Source organism: Saccostrea cucullata, unplaced genomic scaffold, assembly GCF_032062105.1.
Source record: "Saccostrea cucullata isolate Sc308-1 unplaced genomic scaffold, CSIRO_AGI_Scuc_v1 ctg9424, whole genome shotgun sequence".
NCBI lineage: Eukaryota > Metazoa > Mollusca > Bivalvia > Ostreida > Ostreidae > Saccostrea > Saccostrea cuccullata.
Window position 1 is genome coordinate 3,158 of NW_026930620.1, and position 22,121 is coordinate 25,278.

At 32.9% G+C, this 22,121-nt stretch overlaps 1 protein-coding gene across 1 annotated transcript; it reads right to left on the reverse strand.

Moving 5' to 3' along the window:
• Window positions 1–4,740: 4,740 nt before the first annotated feature.
• Window positions 4,741–9,997, reverse strand: LOC134229294 (deoxynucleoside triphosphate triphosphohydrolase SAMHD1-like). The gene is made up of 5 exons (XM_062711010.1): window positions 9,958–9,997; window positions 9,665–9,731; window positions 5,773–5,827; window positions 5,463–5,623; window positions 4,741–4,972 (listed from the first exon to the last, which is right to left on the reverse strand). The coding sequence occupies exons 1-5, from the start codon at window positions 9,995–9,997 to the stop codon at window positions 4,831–4,833; spliced, it is 465 nt and encodes a 154-aa protein (XP_062566994.1). The 3' UTR covers window positions 4,741–4,830.
• Window positions 9,998–22,121: the final 12,124 nt, after the last annotated feature.

The window sequence follows — 22,121 nt, forward strand, 5'->3', positions numbered from 1 at the left end:
TTTGCATACATGTAAGGAATCCTGGCATACTACCCAGAATCAATTTCTACTGCCCTTGATAGTTCCATTGTTTATTGCAAATCTCATTTCTGAGTTAGCTCCGCCCATTAAATTAATAAACCCCGCCCAATGAGACTGCTGGAGCTGCTCTCTGGGATCGACCGCTGGGACTGCTGGGACTGTTGTGGGACTGCTCTGGGACCGCTGTGGGACTGCTTTAGCAGTCCCAGAAAGCAGTCCCCGGGACTGCTCTGAAACTGCTTTGTGTCAGGTTGGGTCTGGTCGGTACTGTAGATACTGCAGCACAAATGTCTGTTACATGTATTAGTGCAATCTTTACAAGAAATTTATTCCTATTCCATAGGTCAAAAGTCATGTTCTCTTAAAAATGTATAATCAAAATCAATTAAGATTCGAAGATCTGCCAGAATTTGACTTTATCATTTAGAAAAATAACAAGTAGAATACAAAAAACTTCAATCAATATAGGCCTTGATATTCTTAGAACACAACACGGCAAGTATAAATTTAAAAGATGTTTCTTTGACCATTAGATATTGCAAGATGTGTTACAAATGAAACGGAAGAATTTTGTAAAGTTGAAATGAAAAGAAAGTTTTGATTCCAGATAGATTTATATTATTTTCACTCATGTTAAATTGACAAATTACCTGATTTTGTGATAGTTAAAAGTCATTGTAAGATTCAAAAATGCTGTTGTCACCACATTGTGTCAATGAAATGAGATTTTCATTCTAAGGAACAACCCAACATACAGATTTATTACTGTTAAGAAAAATTCAGATGTGAGTATTGAAAGCAGTAAGATCAAGTTATTGATTCGGATCTTTAGAAGTTGACAATATAAGTGTAAACCAAATTAAGAAATCATTTCAAAACACTTAACAGACATATTTGAAACATAAATCTAAAATCTTATAAAAAAAGTATAATGTATTTGAAAAAAATTATAATTTCGTATCAATAGGTTTTTGCAAAAAAGAAATTGATATAGGTTCGTTTCATTGACATACAACATAAAATTGGCAAAACCAATCCATCAAAAGTAATGAAGAACTGTATATTGCTTTGAAAAGGAGAAAAAAGACACTTAGATCAAATGTTTGAAAAGCGTATGATTGAACAATCTTCATCCGACTGAGTAATTGTTTGGAAAAAAGGATAGCCGTTTATGATATTGCATAGACTGTAGAGCTTTAGACAAAGTGTCTACCAAAATTACTTTTTCTCTACCTAATATGAACGTCCATATAGAATCAATAAGGGATATTTATTTTTGGAGTACCATTTTCATGCGAGCAGCATATTTGAAATGTTACTGTTTATCAAAATGACAAACAAGAAAAGCTTTGTCACAAAGTATAGCCTATTCGAGCACTAAGCACTAATTAGGCTGTTTGTCTTTGTAATAGCCCAGCAATATTTAGTCGGGTAATTCAATTGCTATTACAAGTTTTAACATTAACTGTTTTATCAAGATGATATTTTAGCATTTGGTTTTGATTTTCTTTCATCTTGAAAGAAAAACAAAAAAAACAAGAGGATGCGATTTGGTACTTATATGCACATTCACATTAAACAGAAAGTGTAAATTACTATGAGGTTTGTATTAAATTAACAAACGGCACATGTGATGGCCAGTGCACAGTTAGGACAATAATATTCAAGAACTTTAACGAATCAAAATTTTGATAGTCAAAATTTTGAAGACTTACACGATCCTAATGACATTCTTGATACTTTCTATATAATGTTTAATAATGTCCTTGACAAACATGCCAAAATAAAATGTAAGAGAGTTAAAAGTGAAACTAGACCAAAGTGGCTAACTAAAGAAATAAACGAAGCTAGGCATTTACGAGATTTATATCACCGTAATAGGGATTATGATAATTTCCGTATATGGAGAAATAAAGTTGTACTCTTGATAGACAGTGCTAAAACTTTGTATTACAAATCAGCCATCGAAGACAGTTCAAATCCAAGAGAGATGTGGGGATATCTTAATCAATTGGCATCTAAATCTAAAACCTTAACTCCTTCCCATATCATTCATAATGACTCAGAAACTAAAAATTCACAAGATATTGCTAATATTTTTAATGAGCACTTTACAGGGATTTCAAATAAACTTTTACATAATCTACCAAACTACAAATTCGATCCAGAATTGTTAAGACAATTCACAAAATCTAAACTTGGTGATGACAACTTTTTTAGCCATAAACCAATTAGTGAAACTGAAGTATTTGATTCATTGAACGGGCTAGACGTCAATAAATCTGCAGGCACTGACTTCATTGGACCTCGTCTCCTAAAACTATCAGCTAGTATTATTAGTAAATCATTAACTCATTTAATGAACGCTACTATCAGCAATGGTAGTTTTCAATCAAAGTTGAAACAAGCAAAAGTCACCCCTGTATATAAAAAGGGAAGCAAAACAGACCCCAGTAACTACCGTCCCATTTCTATACTTCCAACATTTTCTAAAAAAAAAGCACAAAGCAAACCAAATACGAGATTTCACCTCCACTTTTGATCTTATAACAAAATCTCAATCTGGATTCAGAGAATTTCACTCTTGTAAAACAGCACTAACCAAATTAACAGATGCTTGGTTGCATGCTATGGACGAAGGTAATATAATAGGTATAACATTTTTGGATTTTAGCAAAGCGTTTGATTTAGTGAGTCATGATGAAATACTGATAGAAAAATTAAAGAATTTCAACTTTGATGAATTATCAATTAAATGGTTTCACTCATATCTGTATAACAGGACACAATGTGTAAAAATTGGTACAACTTCTTCTGATGTCTTACCTGTCACAGCAGGAGTGCCACAGGGATCAATATTAGGCCCCCTATTGTTCTTGTTGTATATTAATGACCTCCCCTTACATGTAAGTCATTCAAATATCGATATGTTTGCTGATGATGCAACTCTACATGTTTATGAGAATAATATATTTAGTATTGAAACAGCTCTAAATTCTGATTTAGTAAATATTGAAAAATGGTGTTTAGAAAATCAAATGGCTCTAAATGTTGATAAAACAAAATTTAAGCTGATGGGTACTAAACAAAGGAAATCAAAATTAGATAATCAAAATCTCAGTTTACATATCTCTGACAAACACCTCACCAATGTTGAAACAGAAAAAACTACTTGGGGTACATATAGATCAAACACTGAACTTTCATGATCATGTAGACTCGGTCTGCAAATCATTAACATATAAATTGTTTACTTTGCGGAAAATCCATAAATTTTTTCCTTTGAAAACCAGAAAACTTTTTTACAATGCCTTTATCCTGCCTTCTATTAATTATTGTCTGACTATCTGGGGTAATGCACCACATAGTTACATGGAGAGAATCCATAAGCTCCAAAAACGGGCTGCTAGAATTTTACTTGATGCTGCCCCTGATGCTCCTTCTAAGGCATTATTTGAAAAACTAAGGTGGCTATCTGTTTTTGACTTAGTAACTTTGCATAAATGTATTTTGCTGTACAAGATATTTAACAATCCGAGCCCGGCTTACTTGCAAGATTTATTTATTTCTCAAACTTCTAATGCTTATACTTTACGTTCAGAATCTAATTTTGACCTTCGCCTACCAAAACACCGAACAAATTTATTTAAAATTGCACTTCAATATTCCGGTGTTCATATTGGAACAATTTACCTATAGATATAAGATATGCGCCAACTCTGCCAATCTTTAAACGAAATGTAGAAAAGTATATCTTCAACAGCAGAACTTGATTACTTTGAATTATGTATATCTTTTGCACATGTATATAATTATACATTGTTAAATCTTACTCATGTGACATTATACATGTATTACTTTTTATGTCATATAAATATATCTGTTTATTATTTCTATTTTATTATGATTATCATTATTATCATGTGACATTGTGTATATACGTGTATTATAATTCACTTTCTAAATTGTTCATCTTTGCTAATTTGATGTAATACTGTTGTTGTAATTAGAAGGCCCTGAGGAAGAATAGTGTGTCACACTAATCAGGCCACCTTCTCTAAATAAAGTATTATTATTAATATTATTATTATTATTATTCCGGTTATCCATTATAAAGAATACACATGGATGTTTCAGGACCTTTATCTGAAACATAGAGAGGAAATAAATACATGTTAATGACTGTTAACCAGTTTAAAAAATTAATTGAATGTTTCCCTTTACTCAATCAAAACCCAGAACTTACAATTGCCAAGAATTTTGATTTTGATTCACTTTGTATATTAGATTGGATATTGTCAGGGACTCTGCTGATAGGGTGGCGCTTTATTGAATCTAGTGAAAATGCATCATTTCTTTGAAAATGTTATCAATATCTAGGAAACAAGGAATGTATGTAAAGATCTAATAAGCAAGGGTATTTAACTAGATTTTTGAAATTTGCATCATTTTTTTACATTTGTTTGTTGTTATTCTACTGAAAGAAGTAGTTTTGAAAAAAATGAACCTGGGCCTCCTAATCACGAACGTCCTACCACTAGCCAGGCTACTGTTATCGGTTGTAATTTTTAAAATAAAGATGGGATCAGAGGCCATGGAGGATAAAGCACTCCGTTGAGATTGGTCACACCTACCATGTGCTACTTATCATGATAAGATGAAGGAGAAAAAAAAATCCAAAGCCAATTCCTTGTGAAAATATTGCCTGAATGATAATTGAAGTTGTGCATGTACAATTAACTAACTACGCATGGAATCATATTTAACTTCATTTTTTAGACTTTGTGCATTACTCCCTAATTAACATATTTATAAATGTGACATGCTTATGATACCCAGGTCATGACAGAGTCCTGCAATCTGAACACACAAGATGTCATTGTCAGAGATGTTGAGTTCTGGCTGTCGTTTTCTTAGCATGGACACAAATTCTCCTGCCAGATAACACACTCTGAAAAGAGAGAAACATTGAACTTCCAGATGTCTATAATTTTCTGGTCTGAACAGGTGAATAATCATTTAATTAAAAATATGAAAACAACGGAGCTCTGTTTGTGGATTTATCATTTTAAAGGACCATGTTGTCCGTTATAGTAATGAACGATGGCATGTGTCCTTTATTTAAGTTCACCAGAGTGACTAACAGAGTCATATTAATCGCATTGTACGTTCCGATAAATATGGAGCTCGAAAATGAGTCGAGAAGCAGGTTTGCTTTTGACCTTTCGCTATCATTTGAAGTGGATTCTGAAATACTAATGTATGCTGCAGTCTTTATGAGTAAAATGTATGTACTATCTTTGATAAACAGATTAGAAATAAATTTAGTATGTTAACTCTACAATATCCAGAGGATAGAATAGGACTATTGTAAATGAGTGTAGCTAAAATTAATTATGAATAAAAAGATGTGCATGAATATAAAAGATTTTTATACACACCCCAAAGAATGTTCAAATCTGTTGTGAGATGCTCCAGGATATACATAATATTTTGCACCCAGCTGTTTCAGATACCGCAGTCTTTGAAACTGCTGTGTGTCAATTATTTTCACGCAGAGGGGATGGATTTCAAAGTGGCCATGAATTGGATCATTCACAATCTAAACAAATGGAAAGTAAATTAATTGTTTCATCTTGTTTTATTTTAGATAATGAATCACACAGTATGTTGATTATCACATGTACTATTTACTTCAAGTCAGATGCTTACATATTTGACAATTCATTTCAGTCTGAAGATTTTTCTTACCTTGCAAGTATAAAGGCCTTCCGAAATGTCCTTCAGTACATTTATGGCTGGACGGCTAAAAAACCCAAAACAATTATAGTTAAACAGACTTCCCTGTTAGACTGCAGCTGCGTATCCTGTTTTTTACCTGGTACCGGATTGTCAAGCATAAAATTTGTTTTTCGCTTAACTCGTATCACTTTCAGATTTTGACCTTATAGTTTTCGTCGGTTTCAAATTTCAAGGCAAAAACTATTTTGATATTATGTATTCAACCTCATAAGACTTCCATTAACTGTTCATTTTGGGAAAAGACCACATCATTAAGACACTAGAGGGCTTAAACAACAATAATTAGAAACTGCTTTCTTCATTCACAATTTTGACGTTCTTTTTTTGTCCCGAAATTGTTTACCAGTACCAATTGTCCCTACACGCTACAAGATTACAGATGCCTATTGCATGCATTGCTGATGACAGGACTGGAGAACTACATACTAGACTTTTAGCTCTAATTGGAATGAGACTCAAGACAATACAAGTCGTCGTCACATTGAGAAAAGATTAGTCAATGTTTAAAAATCCTTGGCTCTCTTTAATAGGCCAAAGTGTAACGGAGGCAGAACCCGCTTACTAAAGATTCTTCATCCTTTCAACCATTGGCATTATAAACAACACCACTTTAACAGGTCGGAGAGAATACTCGAAATCGGGTATTATCCGTGAAATCGCGTATAATACTCGATATTAGGGTATCGTTGAATCCGCGAAATCGGGTATTCCGTGCAACTTTCTATAAAAACTAAAGAATAAAGGAACCGCGCATTATGCCAGTAACTGTTACTTGTACATCAGTATCTTGTGAATTTATTTTTATTAAACCTAATTCATAAGGTTCTCAAATAACTTTAAAATCACACAACAAACACTGCTGGGGTAACAAAGAGGACACAATGGCGTTATTATTTTTCAATATAATTTCTAAAAACAAATAACTACACTTCGTTTGTCTTTATTTCCCATTAAAGTATTCCATATACTTAATTTTCTAATTTGTGCACTATTCACAAAACGTGAAATTTTAAAGAAATTAAACGACTTACGCCGTGTTATGTATTTTTACTGAAAAATGTATGGAGTCCCTTTCTCGTGAAATATAAATTACTCCTAACAGTTAGAGAGTACAGTAAAAGCGAGTCGTAATTGTATATCTCTGCCATTATAGAATACCAACGTTATTATAAAGAAGAAAATAAAATAAGATGAAATAAATACCCACGGGAAAACAGTTTGAAAATAGCTAATTGAAGCGGAGTATCTTTTTTATGTCAATTTAGCATGAAATGTTTAATTCAAAGACACCGTAAATTTTTTGGTTGCATTTTAATCGATAAAAAACATACTATTTTACCTTTATTTTATGCACTTTGTGAAAATTGAGAGCGAGAAGTCATATGAACAGGATTTTCGTGTTTTTTTTGAAAGGGGGGGGTTAAATAAAAGTCAAATGTGTACATCTTTTCACGAGGTTAAAATACATGGAATTTCTCAATACAGATCGAGGTACAGTCATATTGATATATGAATTACATAGTCAAGTTTTCACATTTCTTATAGTTTTTACGTTTATGAACATGTTAATGAGCAATCTGAAATAATGGAGTGTTCAATTGCCTTGGAAACTCTTGTCTTACTTTTTGGGAATATAATTCCTCATCGGACATTAAAATTTCATAAAAATCGTAGTCATTTCCTTTCTTTATCATAGACGTCGGAACCGGGGGGGGGGGGGGGGGGGCTAGGGGGGCTTAGCCCCCCCCCCCCACTTTTTTCCAAATATATATTCATTGAACCTTGTTACATAGGTAAAGTCCCCCCCCCCACTTTCCACAGGCACCTCGCAGTATAGGCTAAAAATGGGTAAAGTTTTGGTGTTTGGAGAAAAATTTAGGTACTAAAGTTCGGACCTCCCCCCCCCCACTCTTCCTTACGATTAAAAATATTTAACCGACCGACCATGTATAACACAGTCGAGGTTGTTTTGTAAGAGGTGGTCAAGAAGCCTTTAGCCCCCCCCCCCCTTTGAAGTCGCCAGGAAATGGTAAAATATTGATGACTTAACGAAATTAAACGATCAACAGTTATGTTCTCTCATAAATTGTATTCCTGAAACTTTCACTGTCTCTGCTAAAATTTTGAAGACATATTCTGCAAATATGTTTGAATGATAAATAAAAAAGAAAAGATTTTCAAAAAAAGAGAAAGAGGGTTCTTTTAGCCGAAATTTTAGACATTGTTATCATTACATTATTTATACATTCAAAAATAAATTTGATTTTATGCACAAGATGAATGTGAAAGTAATTAATGACGCATAATTAGATAGAATAGACAATCTCTTGTTTATACATGGCATCATATCTGGTGTGTGAAATGTGTTTCCGTATAATTTGATTTATTTACATATTGTTCATGTTTGTCGTGTTGATGTGGAATTATTATAAATTCCCGAATTCTGATACTTTACAATTCTGTTGTGCTGGGAATGATCATTAGGAAGATGCATATACTTTCAACATAAGGTAAAATATAAAGCAAATCGAACGCCTTTTTGTGTGCAGATCATGAAATGTACTGAGCTCCACGGGTATTTGTTGTCCCGAGCGCATTAATCTTGACGCCAAAATTCTTACTTGGCTAGTAATATCTTTAGAAAACATGTGTATCTAGATGAAAGTTAACTTGGCAACATGCGCCATCCCATTCTTTAAGTTTTATTAGGTGATTACACCTCCTATACCCGATTTCGCGGATTCAACGATACCCTAATATCGAGTATTATACGCGATTTTACGGATAATACCCGATTTCGAGTATTCTCTCCGACCTGTTTAAATCAGAATTACAACAGATATGAATCTCAATTTGCAGCGTTCCTGATAGATTAGAATGATGTTTCCATTTTATGCTTCCCTTGGGAGAAGATGCATGGTTTAAAGGAGATCCATTTTGGTGGTAAATTGGCCTTATGTCACTGTTTAAAGCTTTGGTTCCAACCGGGCATAACTGGAGATATTAAGTTCTTTTAGCTCTTTCTTTCCTTGAAGCTCAAACCAATACTTACGAATACCAACCTTCCATTTTCAATTTTCAACAATTCTCACTCATATAATTGAAAACTTTATTTACAAAGAAGTAAGGGAACAAACAATGCAACATCACCTCCTTTCTTCTTAAAAAATAAATTAAAAGAAAGAATTTAAGCAATTTTTCTGTGAGATTCAAAAATAAATGTAAGAAAAAATGCATGTTCATGAATCACATTGAGACCGATTTTTATTTGAAAAGGCGCGTTCTTGGAACATCGTCCATTTTTGTATTTAAGAGCCAGAATGTACAAACAGAACAGAGAGTAGGTTCAATAAATGTGTGGCACATGTATATTGTCACACCCGCAAAACGGATGGTCTGAAACCTTAAATTAGCGTTTAAGGTAAAAAAAAATGTACAGAAAGTTTATTTTCATTCAAATACTATTTATGCATTTAGAGATTTTAATTAACTTTCTTGCACAGTAAGGGATATTTTAGGAAAAAAAAGAGATTAAGCTTCAAATGATATAACAATACTGTATTGGAAGGCACTTTCCATTGCGAAAATCTTTTAATATTTATTCATCCAGACGTGTAAGTTAACATAAAAATTATTCATTTTTCGAAGTAATTCATAAGTTGTCAATTACATTCAATATCTTGATGAACTATCAAAATTATATAATTTCTCTTTAAATAAGATTATTTTGATAGTCACAAATCAATTTGTAAAACGAACTATGGTCATGGAATGGCAAAATGATGGAATTTTAAGATAACGAAATAGGGTACAGAAACATGCAATAATAAAACAAGCAAACCTAATCCCACACTGTTCCAATTCTTCAGTCGTCGTGTCAAGTACCGTACTGGGAGTCAGACCATTTTCTAAAATTGAGGACTTTATGAATCAGTTTACTTTTTCTCATAAAGGTATAATTTTTTTCATAATTAACTGTTTATTTTAAATTATGTTTGAAAAATTAAAAACAATATTAGATATGCTAAATAAAGTTTTAGAATTTCTTTACAAATTAAAGTCAAATAAAATAAAAATCATTTGTTATAACGCAAATATATATTATTGACACAATAATGGCGAAAAAGATCTAACCGTTAATAAAATGATATTTTTCACTCCCAAAAGAAGACATTTCTTTTATTTAATTCAAACCTGTCAACTTTTCAACTTCATCTTTAAATCCCCTTTTTTTAAGAATATCAAAACAATTTCCACAATTTAGATCATCAGGAGAGATAACCCGGTCTTGGGTTGGAGGGGGGTTGTGCTCTTCGCTTTTTGCCTCCACTGTGTCACTTAAATTCATTTTTCAGGGGACGCTCGACTTCTAGACTAGAATATGCTATGACAATTCTTTTGTGCGTATTCTTCTTCCTTGCTATTGTTTCTAGATCAAGAGGTCCATCTAAAATTAAAAAATAAAATAAAACTATCATAAGTATTTACAGGTAAGTTCTTCCGTCTTTAAAGGAAGATTTATTTTCCAGTACGCGGGAGACCCATGTGTTATTCTTATGTGTCCTTCAAATTATTTTAAGGTTTTCGTCGAAACGTCTTGCATTTATTTTACAGTTTCCTTTCAACTTACTATTGAGTTTTTCCGTTTTCTATTAAACACCTTTCTCGATTCTCATGTGTATTTTCCATTATTTTTACGTTTTTATCGCTGTTTTAAGTTTTCAACAGAAAACATAGATCAGCTCCTCTGAGCCGAAGGGTCAATTGACCCTTTTTGATCGCAATTTGTCCCCTGTCTGTCGCTGTAAACATTTTACATTTTCATAATCTTCTTAAGAACCACTGTGCTAGAAAAACTTATGTGGAAACATCTTCAGGTAGTTTAGATTCAAGCTTGTTCAAATCATTACACCCGGGAAAACGGTAGAGCCATAGTGGGCAATGAAAGTTGTATATAGGAATTCATAGAGAAAATCTTTTTCTCAAGAACAGCAAAGCCATGGCAGTAGTATGAGCAGCCGAGCCGGGAAGGTTAACTCAGTGCAATTTGCCCCCCCCCCCTTCACTTAGATCCTGGATAGGGAGGTCAACGGATTACAGCCTGGGGGGATAGTGAGGTCAACGGAGTATAACCCTGGAGGGAGATGTGGTGGGGGGGGGCAAGTGAGAGGGGAATAAGTGATTGAATTTTCTTTAGATTGGCGCCTAGACCTAAAGCATTATAACTATTTACGTTTGTGCTACGTGTTGGCATCGATACAAATTTTATTTACAGCAAGTGTCTATATTTTTTGAAAACAGAAAAAAGACAATAGCAATAACACAATGTATAGGATTTATTCAAATTAACACATACAGAATTACTTTTTTTTCTTCTGTACCTTTTCAGTCTGGGGAATTTTCTCTTGTGTTTGCTGGGAGTCTCTCTGTGTTGCTGATTGGTGGTCTGGTATCCTGAGGTCTTGTATTCCCGAGGCTTTTTCTCCAGTTTTTATACTTCTTTCACTAATTGTTGATCAATTTTCTAGTCTCTTATTAGCCTAATGTCCTAATTCATCGCACTTGTTGCACAAATTCTGTTTATTTCTGGGACAGTCTGGGGTCTAATGCCCTAGCTCTCTACATATGAAGTATGGGTCCGTCTTTTTCTTTATAGATTCCTTGTCTTCTTTTGTCTGGTGGTGACTTTGACTTCTAATCATGACAACCTTCCACAGATCAAAGAAAATTCACTGGTGTTGTAGTTCTTCAGGTCAGTAAGCATGTTGACTCAGGCATTGTTGGTAAAGCATTACTTAGTCCTTCATTTCCAGTCGGAACATATTCTCCCCCGAATTCATCATTGCCTGTGCCTTATTTCTGCGTCTGTCAAGTTCGAGGGGCCTAAGAAGACCCTAACCTTCCAGTCCGGGTTCAGCGTAGATGGTGTTTTACAGGATTATTTAATGGACATGCCCATACAGAGTATAAACATTGAGATCTGATCAGTTTGACTTACTTTTATTTATTTTTATGAAGATCATTTATCTGCATTTAACCATGATGACTGTGTCATACTTAATGTGACTTAAAGGTACTTTGACACAGATTTGAAGTAAATATTTTTTCTATAATATTACGACTTATATATTCTATAGCATTTCACACAAAAAATACCTTAAATCTGGAAAGGATAAATTTTTAGCAAATTTGCGAGTTCAACGCATTCGCAAAAATATTTTTCTTAAAAATAAATTACCAATAAGAAAATGTAAACAAAGCAGTGTTCATTCACAAAATTTTGAAACGGAAAAATTACGCGGGTATGTTAAGGCAGCACATTTCGGCAAATTAACACTTTTTTATAATTATGTAACACTAATAAATCGGAAAAGTCAAGCATAAAACTTTTGTTATAATTATGCATTCTATAGACTTCAATGGGACTTATACTACATGAAGCACTTCACCACGACGTCACCACGTGACGTCTATAATTAGAAAATATGCCTTAATGAAAAAGTGAAAAGTTCAACACTACCCCGGGGATAATTAATTTCAATTTGTAATAATAATTATGTAAAAACATATCTGTATCATGAAAAGTGCTGCTAGAATCCTACTGTCCTATCACAGAAATAATTATTCAACACTTTCTGACGAAACCTTACCAAAATTTTTACATTTTGCTAATAAAAAAAATGCATTAATTCCCGTAAACCATACGGTTCTAGCAGCAATTTCCAAAAACAATAGCATAAGAACTTTAGATGGAAACAAAAATTCAGTTTCAAAGTGTGCGGCGTAGTGTTGAACTTTTGCATCTTATTTGTTACGAACGACAGAGGAAAGGCTGATCGGCAAGTAAACACCCTCCCTGCATTAATTTTACGAAGAAAATGTAGAAGTATATTACCATACCTTATTCATAAGCTTTATTCCCAAATGAATCACACATGATATTCATTCTAAATGCTTTTAAACTCCGATTTCTTGTGTTTGTTTACATGAATTCTCGTTACGTTTCACTTTCACTCTGCTACTGCATGATCAACAGTTATGACGTCACGGGTTTGGTATTTAACCCCTGTGATAACTACAGAGACCCAGATACGACAAAATTCTGTTTGAATTATGCCTCTGCATATTTTGATCAATTTTTATGACCTCAATTCAATCTTAGATATCGATTATAAGAAATTTTTATCTCTAAACTTCACGTCATATAGCTTACTATGACGTCATATCATATAGGCAAGTAGAATATTTGGTTGTATCCTTAACCTACCTGCGTAATCAACAGCATTTTGACCCGAATTCGCAAAATAAAATCGACGTAAAAATAAGAATAAAAAATCTTATTTCATTTAAAAGTTATTTATATTTTTAATTTTTTGGCGGGTTTGATTGACAGGGTAAGGGTTAGGGTTGACTTTCACAAATTTTAACTTTAACTCTTGTTGAGTATTAATGAAAAATATTAATATTATGTTCCAGAAAATTCAGTGTAGACATGTTCGAAAGCAAAACAAACACACAATATACTGTCAGTCCGTGCAGTTGTGGTGAGCAGACTTTGGCGATTAAACGCACCCGGTGAACCAAAACACCAATCAATAACAGAGCTTTCGCCCTGTTTACAAAAACTGTACATAACACGAGTGTGCTCGATTTGCTAAACTTTGTACAAAACGGAATGACGATACTTGTGAAGGAGAATTGCTTTCTAACATTTCTACTCTGAATAAAATTATTTTTCTGGATTTAAGTTTTGATGTTTCGCATTAATACACAACAAGATTGCTACTTTTCCTAAGGATTAAGAATAAAGTTTAAATTTGTGAAAGTGAAAGGACGTGTCAATCAAACCCGCTAAAAAATTAAAACTTTTAATAACTTTTAAATAAAAATAAGATTTTTAATTAATGTTTGTGTGAAATGCTATTAAAATATATAATTCGTGATATTATACAGAAAAAATTAACTTCAAATATGTGTCCAAGTACCTTTAATGTATTTAACAGTTCATATACGCACAACCTTATTTAGCCTCAGATATACTAAGAAAAGTCTATTATTTAAAATAAGTTTTAAGTCATTTTTTATAAGTTAAAAATTCATCACACTGTGAAAGATATTATACTTCCATCTGATTGAAGAAGCTATGTCATGCTAAGGGTTCTCCATCATTTGAGATTTTACTGTGTTGCAGAGTTTACGCGAAGCACTATTTTTTAGCGGTATTTTCGCGAACAAATTCGCATTATAATACAAAAGATTACAAGCACGCACTTATTTAAAAATCGCAAAATCGTTACTTAAATGGTATGGTCGTACATACTAATAAAAGTAAAAAAAAAAACGTTTTGAAAATTCTGACCGATAGTCAAATTACTTAACATTTTTGAAAAGAGATTTGCCGTGTTTATTTATCAGATTTCTTGATCGAGTTACCGCATTACAAAAAAGGAACTTCAAAACAGTAAAATATTTAAAGAGTTCCTGGAACATGCTAAAATTTCAAAATTTTCGGCAATTTATTTATATCAATTAAATAATTTCGGTATGATGTTATGTTTGATTTACAGTGCTTACATAATTCTAGAGCCGTTGCTATTTAGGAAAGACATATTTAAATATTTTACTTAAATAATACAATGTATTTTATTGCAAGTACTAATTAAGCGGAATATTGAATTGTAAAAACAACTTATTTGACTTTGTTCCGTCATTCGTAAAGTCCGGCGAGGGTCTAGTAGATGATTGATTACTCAAGGTGAAGCCCTAGTAATTAAGTGTTATAACTTTTTGAATTGAAAGACGGTAGAATTGTTTGATTAAAGTTTCAGTTAGAGAGAACTTGTGTGTTTAGATTTTCTAATTATCACAACTCTTACTGTGTCGGCAAAATTTTTACTGTTTCGCATGCATGAAATTTGAATCGTTACTGTGTAGGAGAAAATTTCACTATGTCGGGAGCAACACAGTAAAACAGCTCATGGAGAACCCTGCATGTTCTGTAGTTTTTATGCTGTCAGAAATTATTAATAGTTTCATTTTCACTTTAGATTCTAAGAAATTAACTGGCTTTCAGAAGATGTAGGACTACATGCTTGTACATTTTTACACACTATACAATCAGTCAACCCTATTTAACAAAATTGAATCTGCTGTTAAGAAAACAGTCCTTTTATGCTTAAAAAATTACTCCCAGACAAATAGAAGTTTTAATGGTGATATCAGTAAAGTAAATGTGCCTTGATTAATAATCTATAGATAACATGCATAATCATACATATACTTTTCTCATCTAGAGTAGTACTGTTAATTATGTATCTAATTATTGCATTGTATTAAAAGAGGTAAACATGTCATATAACATAATAATTTCGATATATAGTTTTATTCTGCAGTCATTGGGTATATATTTTGTACCTAAACATCTACAATCAATACTCTTCCTATGGAAATACACAATTTATCAACCGCATATAGAAACTAACTTGCAGGTTAAGGTTACATTGAGATTGTAATTTTGTTTCACTACCTATATTTTTATTTTAAAATTGTTTAAGTACAGTGTTATATTTCCTCTTGTTTGAGATATTTTCCCATGGATACGACTTCCTATACTGAAACGCAAAAGAAAAGCAACAAGCAGTAATCTACAAATGTTTGAATATTTTATCTAATGATTTTCAAAAAAGAATACATTTAGGCTTAAGGTTCATTGATACTCTGATAAGAGAGATAACTCTTAATGAAATAAATATCGATTATTCCTTTATAGATTTGCCAAGTTGAAGTGTCTATATCAGTATATTGTCCAAATTTGCTTCGCAAGCTATGCTGTAATTGTTTGTATTTTAAATATAAAATACATTTCTTTTGGAAAATTGTTTAAGTAAAAGCAACATTTTATATGAGTGAGCAGAGGGTTTGTGACCCTTAACTCACTTTTCAGAACATCAGGTCTGGGGGCCATAAAACGTAGACGAGCTCACTTTTAATCTCAGTCTCTTTTTTACCAAAGGAATATATAGTGGAAAAGTGAGACTGAGATCAAAAGTCAGCTTGTCTAAGTTTTATGGCCTCCAGGCCAGAGATTTGATAAAAATGTTAAAGTTTTTCTTTTAACTTTATTAAGTAACATATGACTGTTAAAACATCCCTTCCCAGCCATTCAATTCAACGCGCAAGACTGCCCTAAACAACAATTGCAGCTTAATTTTTACGATACAATAAATTAATTAATATCAAGATCTGAGCGAAGGAAGTAATCTTTGCCATTCTTAAATGCCCGTTTATCAGATGATCAGGTCGAATTTTCTCTAACTTAGCGTATTGTAGTAACCCATGGACTTCCTGTCCAAGAACTATCATTTATGCATATGATACATAAGACCCCGTTGAGGCGTAATGAAGTGTATTTTTGCATCATCAACTCTCCATCACCTTTATGTTGATGTTTTCCAGTTAGAGCATTGAAAATGCGTACTAAAGCCATTTTTCGAAAAGGAATACCTCAAGAAGCCTTAGCATCGTTACGGGAAATGAAAGGAGATTTTATTTTTTGAAATATTGCTGCATTACTTAAGATGAACAGTAAAAAACCCCTAAAACTCCATTATATTGCCAAATGTTTTGTTAAACATGCAATTTGTGGTTTCTGTTAAGCAGACTCAAACGTATCCTCCAGTTATGGTACAAAAATCATTCAACCGTTAAATTACCAATATTTACCAAATTGAAGATATCCATAATTTTTAGATACAAAATTCTTTACTTTAATTAAATATTTCCCCCTAAAGTAAGGTGTTGCGCTTCTTTTGCGTGTCAGTATATAATGAGATTTTTTTTAAAGTGATAACGTTTTATCAATTAACAAAATGCATATTTTTATCAGAAATTTGAGTTATTCTTTTGAAACCTACTTAACCAATGACACAATTTTTAAGCGGTTAGCTAGCTAACCGCTTTATGGTATGGGTGCTCCAAAACCGGAAACTTCCATAAGGCGCTACCTATCGACATCGGTAACTTCAGCAAAGCGCTTCCTATGATTTGTATACTATTGGCATAATACGCCCCCTGGTGAGAAATTGACAATATGCTGTGTACGAAGATTGGCTATTATAACGATTATATCGAATTCTTATTAGTATTTACCAAAGCATTAACAATACTTAGAACACTAACTTCAAAGACTGAGAATTAGGTCCTTATTACATGTACATCGTGCGATCGCGATTTATAGCAACTGTTAGTTTATTTTTGAAAGTTGAACGATACGGTTAATTATACAGCAGGTTAAAGGTTATTACAGACTGCAAAAACATCAACAAATCTCTCGATCGAGTTTGATTTTCCTTGCCAAAGTATTAAGAAACACCATTTATTAAGTTAAGTAATACCTGAAAAAACATTTTTATAAAAACACCGAATACATTTGAATGTTTTTCACTTTTTGTAACGTTTTATGGAAACAATAGGATTACATAATGTACCTCCACAATGAAAAGTTTGTTTTTCTTCTCTTTTCGTCTCTGTCTAATAAACAGAGTATAAAAGCTCTGCTCCCCAGGATAAATTCTCTACCCCGTCTTTGATAATTTATTACATGTACAAACGATCATAAGGGATCGCTTACTTTTAGTTTTAAAAAAATTATGGGGCACTTAAAGTAGTAAAATTAATTTTGAAAAAAAAAATGGATAAATATATATTAATTTTAATCGGCATTGTGATCCTTTTCTAAAAATCAACCGATATTATTATTCACAGAAGAATGAGGCATGAAAAATCTTTGCAATTAGCAAAAATGTAAAATATATGCTTAAAGCTTATTTATAAGTTTTGAAAATTTGATCAATTCCTAGGGAACGTATTATTAGCTGTGAAAATACTTTTTAAATTTGAATTTGTCCAATTTGTCGATTATTATTTTGAGCGTTTGAGTAGAATTAAATTAAAATCAAGTATTTAGAGGCACATTGATAGAAAAGAAATCAGTGTATATTGTTTAACCGACATATTGAAGAAAGTGACACTGATAACTTCTTAAGTTACACTGACTTTTAGTGTACATTTGAATTTTTAAATACTAGTATTCATTGATTAGACAACTTTCCTTTTCACATGTTTTATTTGAGAACAATATTGCATGAAGAGTATGAGGCAAATACACATTATATGTCCTTATCTAGACATATTGTGCAAGACTTCTTTTAAATGATTCTCATATACCACCATATTTACTTTATTCGAACATTTACTTGTTTAAAAAGTCAATAAAGTACACTTCATAAAGCTCGATAATCTTGTTTACTCGCCAGTCTTCCCGTAGAAGTAGTAGTTCATAATATTACTAAACGGAAGTATTCAGTATCTATATCAAAATACAGAATGATCAATGATCGATTTAAGAAGAAAGCTGACTCTTGAGAGTTCTAGAGGTGGGATCCGGTGCCTAGAAGAAGTAAGCATCCCTCGTTGACAGGTTACAACCCCTACGCAACTGAAGCTCTCTGATATCAATTCATTTACAATGTCTCTGCTCAGTAATCTTTTTTCTCTGACTAGCCAGCTGTAGATCTACACTACTCCAAATCCTTTAATCTAAAGAATTTAATTTGTCATTTTTTCAGTTGCTTGCTATATATATAGTAGGCTTTTCAATTACCTAACTTCAGATTCAATAGAGCATGAAAGACAATTAAATTTTCAACATCAACATAATTGTTTTCATCCAGAGAACGATTGGATGCCACCAAGAGAGAACTTTTAAAAATGCACTTCCTGTCTTTCAAACTAGAAATCCCATGTTTAAATTTTGAAACATGCATTTCAATCTAATTAAAATTTATTTAAATGTTCCAAATCCGCTACTGCTTCTCAGACATCTAACATCCCATTCGGGGTCACATCAGAGCGACCTTTCAATTATGAATACATGTACTAGTAAACACAAACACTTTGGCCACGTAGATTCAAGCCTCGGTAAACAATTCTCAAATTAATTCCACGGCTACATATCATCATTATTGATACTGTCTTACGTTGAATTAAAGTAATTTTGGAATCAATTTCATGTATAGTCTGCAGTCTGGCATCTGAACGTGAATAATGCAAACGAAAGTGCACAAACTGTACAAGATACCCACACGTCATATATAACACAGCTTATGCAATGCATATTTTGTTTACTACAAAACTCCTCGGGTGTTTTGGTTCGGTGGTGAAAACAAGAAACCCATCTGAACTATAAGCCAAGATTTCGGAGGAACCATTTTCTTTGGCTAATCGAATATTCACTCTATCATGACCCCAAATAGGATGTTGTTAGATGTTTGAGAAGCAGTAGCGGATAATCTAATTTTAATTAGATTGCATCCATCTGTGATATCAGTTTGGAATGTTATTGGTTTTACTATTAAGTAAAGTATTACAAAAAGAGAATGTCTGTTTTTTCTCTGATGACATTGGACAAAGATATGCATACTTAAATATCATCATTTCATGCACTTTTTTCGGTACATATCTATGAAAGCATGCTAACCGCTTTTCAGTACTTTCAGTACTTTGATTTTTTTTTATCAATTCCAAAATTGAGCTTTTTTTCCTTTAAATTTTATGTTCACTTCTAAAGTATTTCTTGAATAGATAGGACGAAATCGATCTGAGTATTTAACCCCACTGACGGTTATAGCATATCAATAAGACAATATTTAAATTCTGATAGTATTTATATATTTCTATGCATTTTCATTTTCAATCTCAAATACAAATATTAGGAGTAAACCATGTGATGCAGTGGTTACATTTTCTGAGAAGTTGATCCTTACGTCGCGGGTTCATCTTCGACTGTGGGATGGGGACTTGTACTTTGGATTAGACCGTATAACTGATATCCTGTCTCGCTATTGGTGCTAACAGGAAAAAAATACCTTCATGGCCCGAGTGCCTACTGTAGGTCTAAATTTGCAGCCCTCCACCGGCAAGTGGTGGGCTACATATGAGTGAACAAATTTTGAGAAAAACGTTAAAATAACAAATAGATTAAACGTACAACATAAAAAAACTTACCTAACAAGTTGATGTCACTTTGCCTAATCTGACGACTTATTGTAGCACAGATTAAGTGAATTTAGAATATGTTTCTTAAATATAAAATACAGGTATACGTATAATACCAGGCTCTTTTTATTCTTCCGTCTTCCTGAACTATGTACATGTATATGAAGAGTATATCATATTCCATTTATACTATTCTTTCCGAATCACATGACATTTTTTTTCATTGATTTTGGCAGTTTTCCCTATTTGTTGACTATTTGACATGGAATAAATTCGTACGTTTTCTTCTCAAATAGCAAAACCGACTTTTGAGTACATATACACATCTTAATTGCCGTAGGTTTCTCAATTATTGTCCCCCGTTTTCGCGAAAGCGAGGGGACATTAAATCTCATTCGTCTGTCCGTCATACTGTCAGTCTGTCCCGCTGTCCTTGCCCATAACTTTTGATTTAGTTGAGCTATGCCTTTCATATTTCACATGTGTATTCCTTGTGATTAGAGCTTTCTTTGAGTACCACCAAATTTGACCTTGACCTTGGAGTTTGACCCACTTTTACACAAAAAATCCTAACGTTTACTTTGGCCAAACATTTGAATGGTAAATACTAGGACTTGTATATTTCACATATATATACTTTATGACAAGACCTTTCATAAGATATTAACAACTTTGACCTTGAACTTGGAGATTTCTGTACTTGTGAAAAAAACTTTAACCTTGACCATAACTTTTGAACGGTAAGGGCTAGGGCTTTCATACTTCAAAAATTTAATTCTTGTGAGAAGACCATTCATTGGATACCAAGAACTTTGATTCTTTGACCCCTTAATTTTGGAGTTTGACCTACTTTTCAAAAATGTTGACTTTGGCTACAACTTTTGAACAGTCTATACTAGGACTTTATATTTCACATATGTATTCTTTGTAGCAAGACCTTTCATTTTATATCAACAACCTTGACCTTTTGACATTAACCTTGGGGATTTTTCGTACTTATGAAAAAACTTTAACCTTGACCATACCTTTTGAACGGTAAGGGCTAAGGCTTCCGTACTTCACATATGTAATTCTTGTGAAAAGGCTTTTCATTGGATACCAAGATCCTTAACCCTTTCACTTTGACCTTGGAGTTCAGTGATGGTTTCTAAATAAATAATATATGATGGGGTGTTCATAATTTATGATGGGGTGTTCATTTTGCACACAATATGTAATAAGAAATGACATCTCACCCACAAAGACACCGAAAGCGGGCAACCACAATGCCCTGAGTTTGCTTTACTTGAAATGCCCAAAAGATATTTACGTATGTCAATGATTTCCTCTCCGCATCTATTGCCTTGACCTCGATATACTGTGAAATCACATATTTTCGTAGGGGTTTAATTTTCGTTGTTTTCGTGGTGAGAAGAGACCCACGAATTCATGTCCACCACGAAATGAAAAATATGACATACATAACTACGCAACAATTCTAAATCAACGAAATCAAATACCCACGAACCAAGAGTTTTTCCTCAAACCACGAAAATTTGACCCCCACGAAAATATGTGATTTTACAGTAATTTGATCACCAATATAATGTAAATCAAACTGATTAGGACATTGTCAAAGCAGGCACACAGCAAAATAGACACTGAAATAATGTATTTGTTTTTTTTAAGGAAAAGGAGCAAATCTAAAAATCTTGGCATGCGAGGACGAAAACAAGTATTATGAAGCATTGACTATGAAATATATGTGTAAAGTTTTTAGAGAGACTATTTTATATCTTTGATGTTTTGTTTCCCAACTCGATGTTTTCTCACATTTCCAAACTTCCTGTGTCATAAGTTTCCAATGGATCTGTTTATAACTAAAGATTGATTTTTGTATCATACAGCCGAGAATGAATAAATACTAGTATGCTGTGAACTTAAGATATAAGAAACGACATAGTCTGCCGCATCTGTTTCCCATTTGGATGTTTTACCGACTATAGACGATAAGGACAAACAAACAACGGAACTATATGACAAACGAGATATTTTGAGCTTGTCCACGGACATTTTTCCTTATCTATGGTGTAATACTTCGCTATCAACTGCATAACTATCGTGTTTATGTCTCCCAACTTATTCGATACTCAAGAGCATGCTTGAAGTACAACCAAAGAACAAGGTATGGTTTCCATACAAATTTTGCCCCGTAATTTTCAAAAAAAAAAAAAACTGGAGTAAAAGCTGAAAACTCATGCTTT

What these genes read in the sequence shown, in the direction of transcription:
- LOC134229294 (XM_062711010.1), bottom strand. Translation starts at nt 9,997, where the DNA reads ATGTCTTCTTTTGGGAGTGAAAAATATCATTTTATTAACG. An exon ending in AAAATATCATTTTATTAACG is followed by an intron (nt 9,732 to 9,957) that starts GTTAGATCTTTT and finishes CCTCAATTTTAG; the next exon opens with AAAATGGTCTGACTCCCAGT. An exon ending in AAGGCCTTTATACTTGCAAG is followed by an intron (nt 5,624 to 5,772) that starts GTAAGAAAAATC and finishes CCATTTGTTTAG; the next exon opens with ATTGTGAATGATCCAATTCA.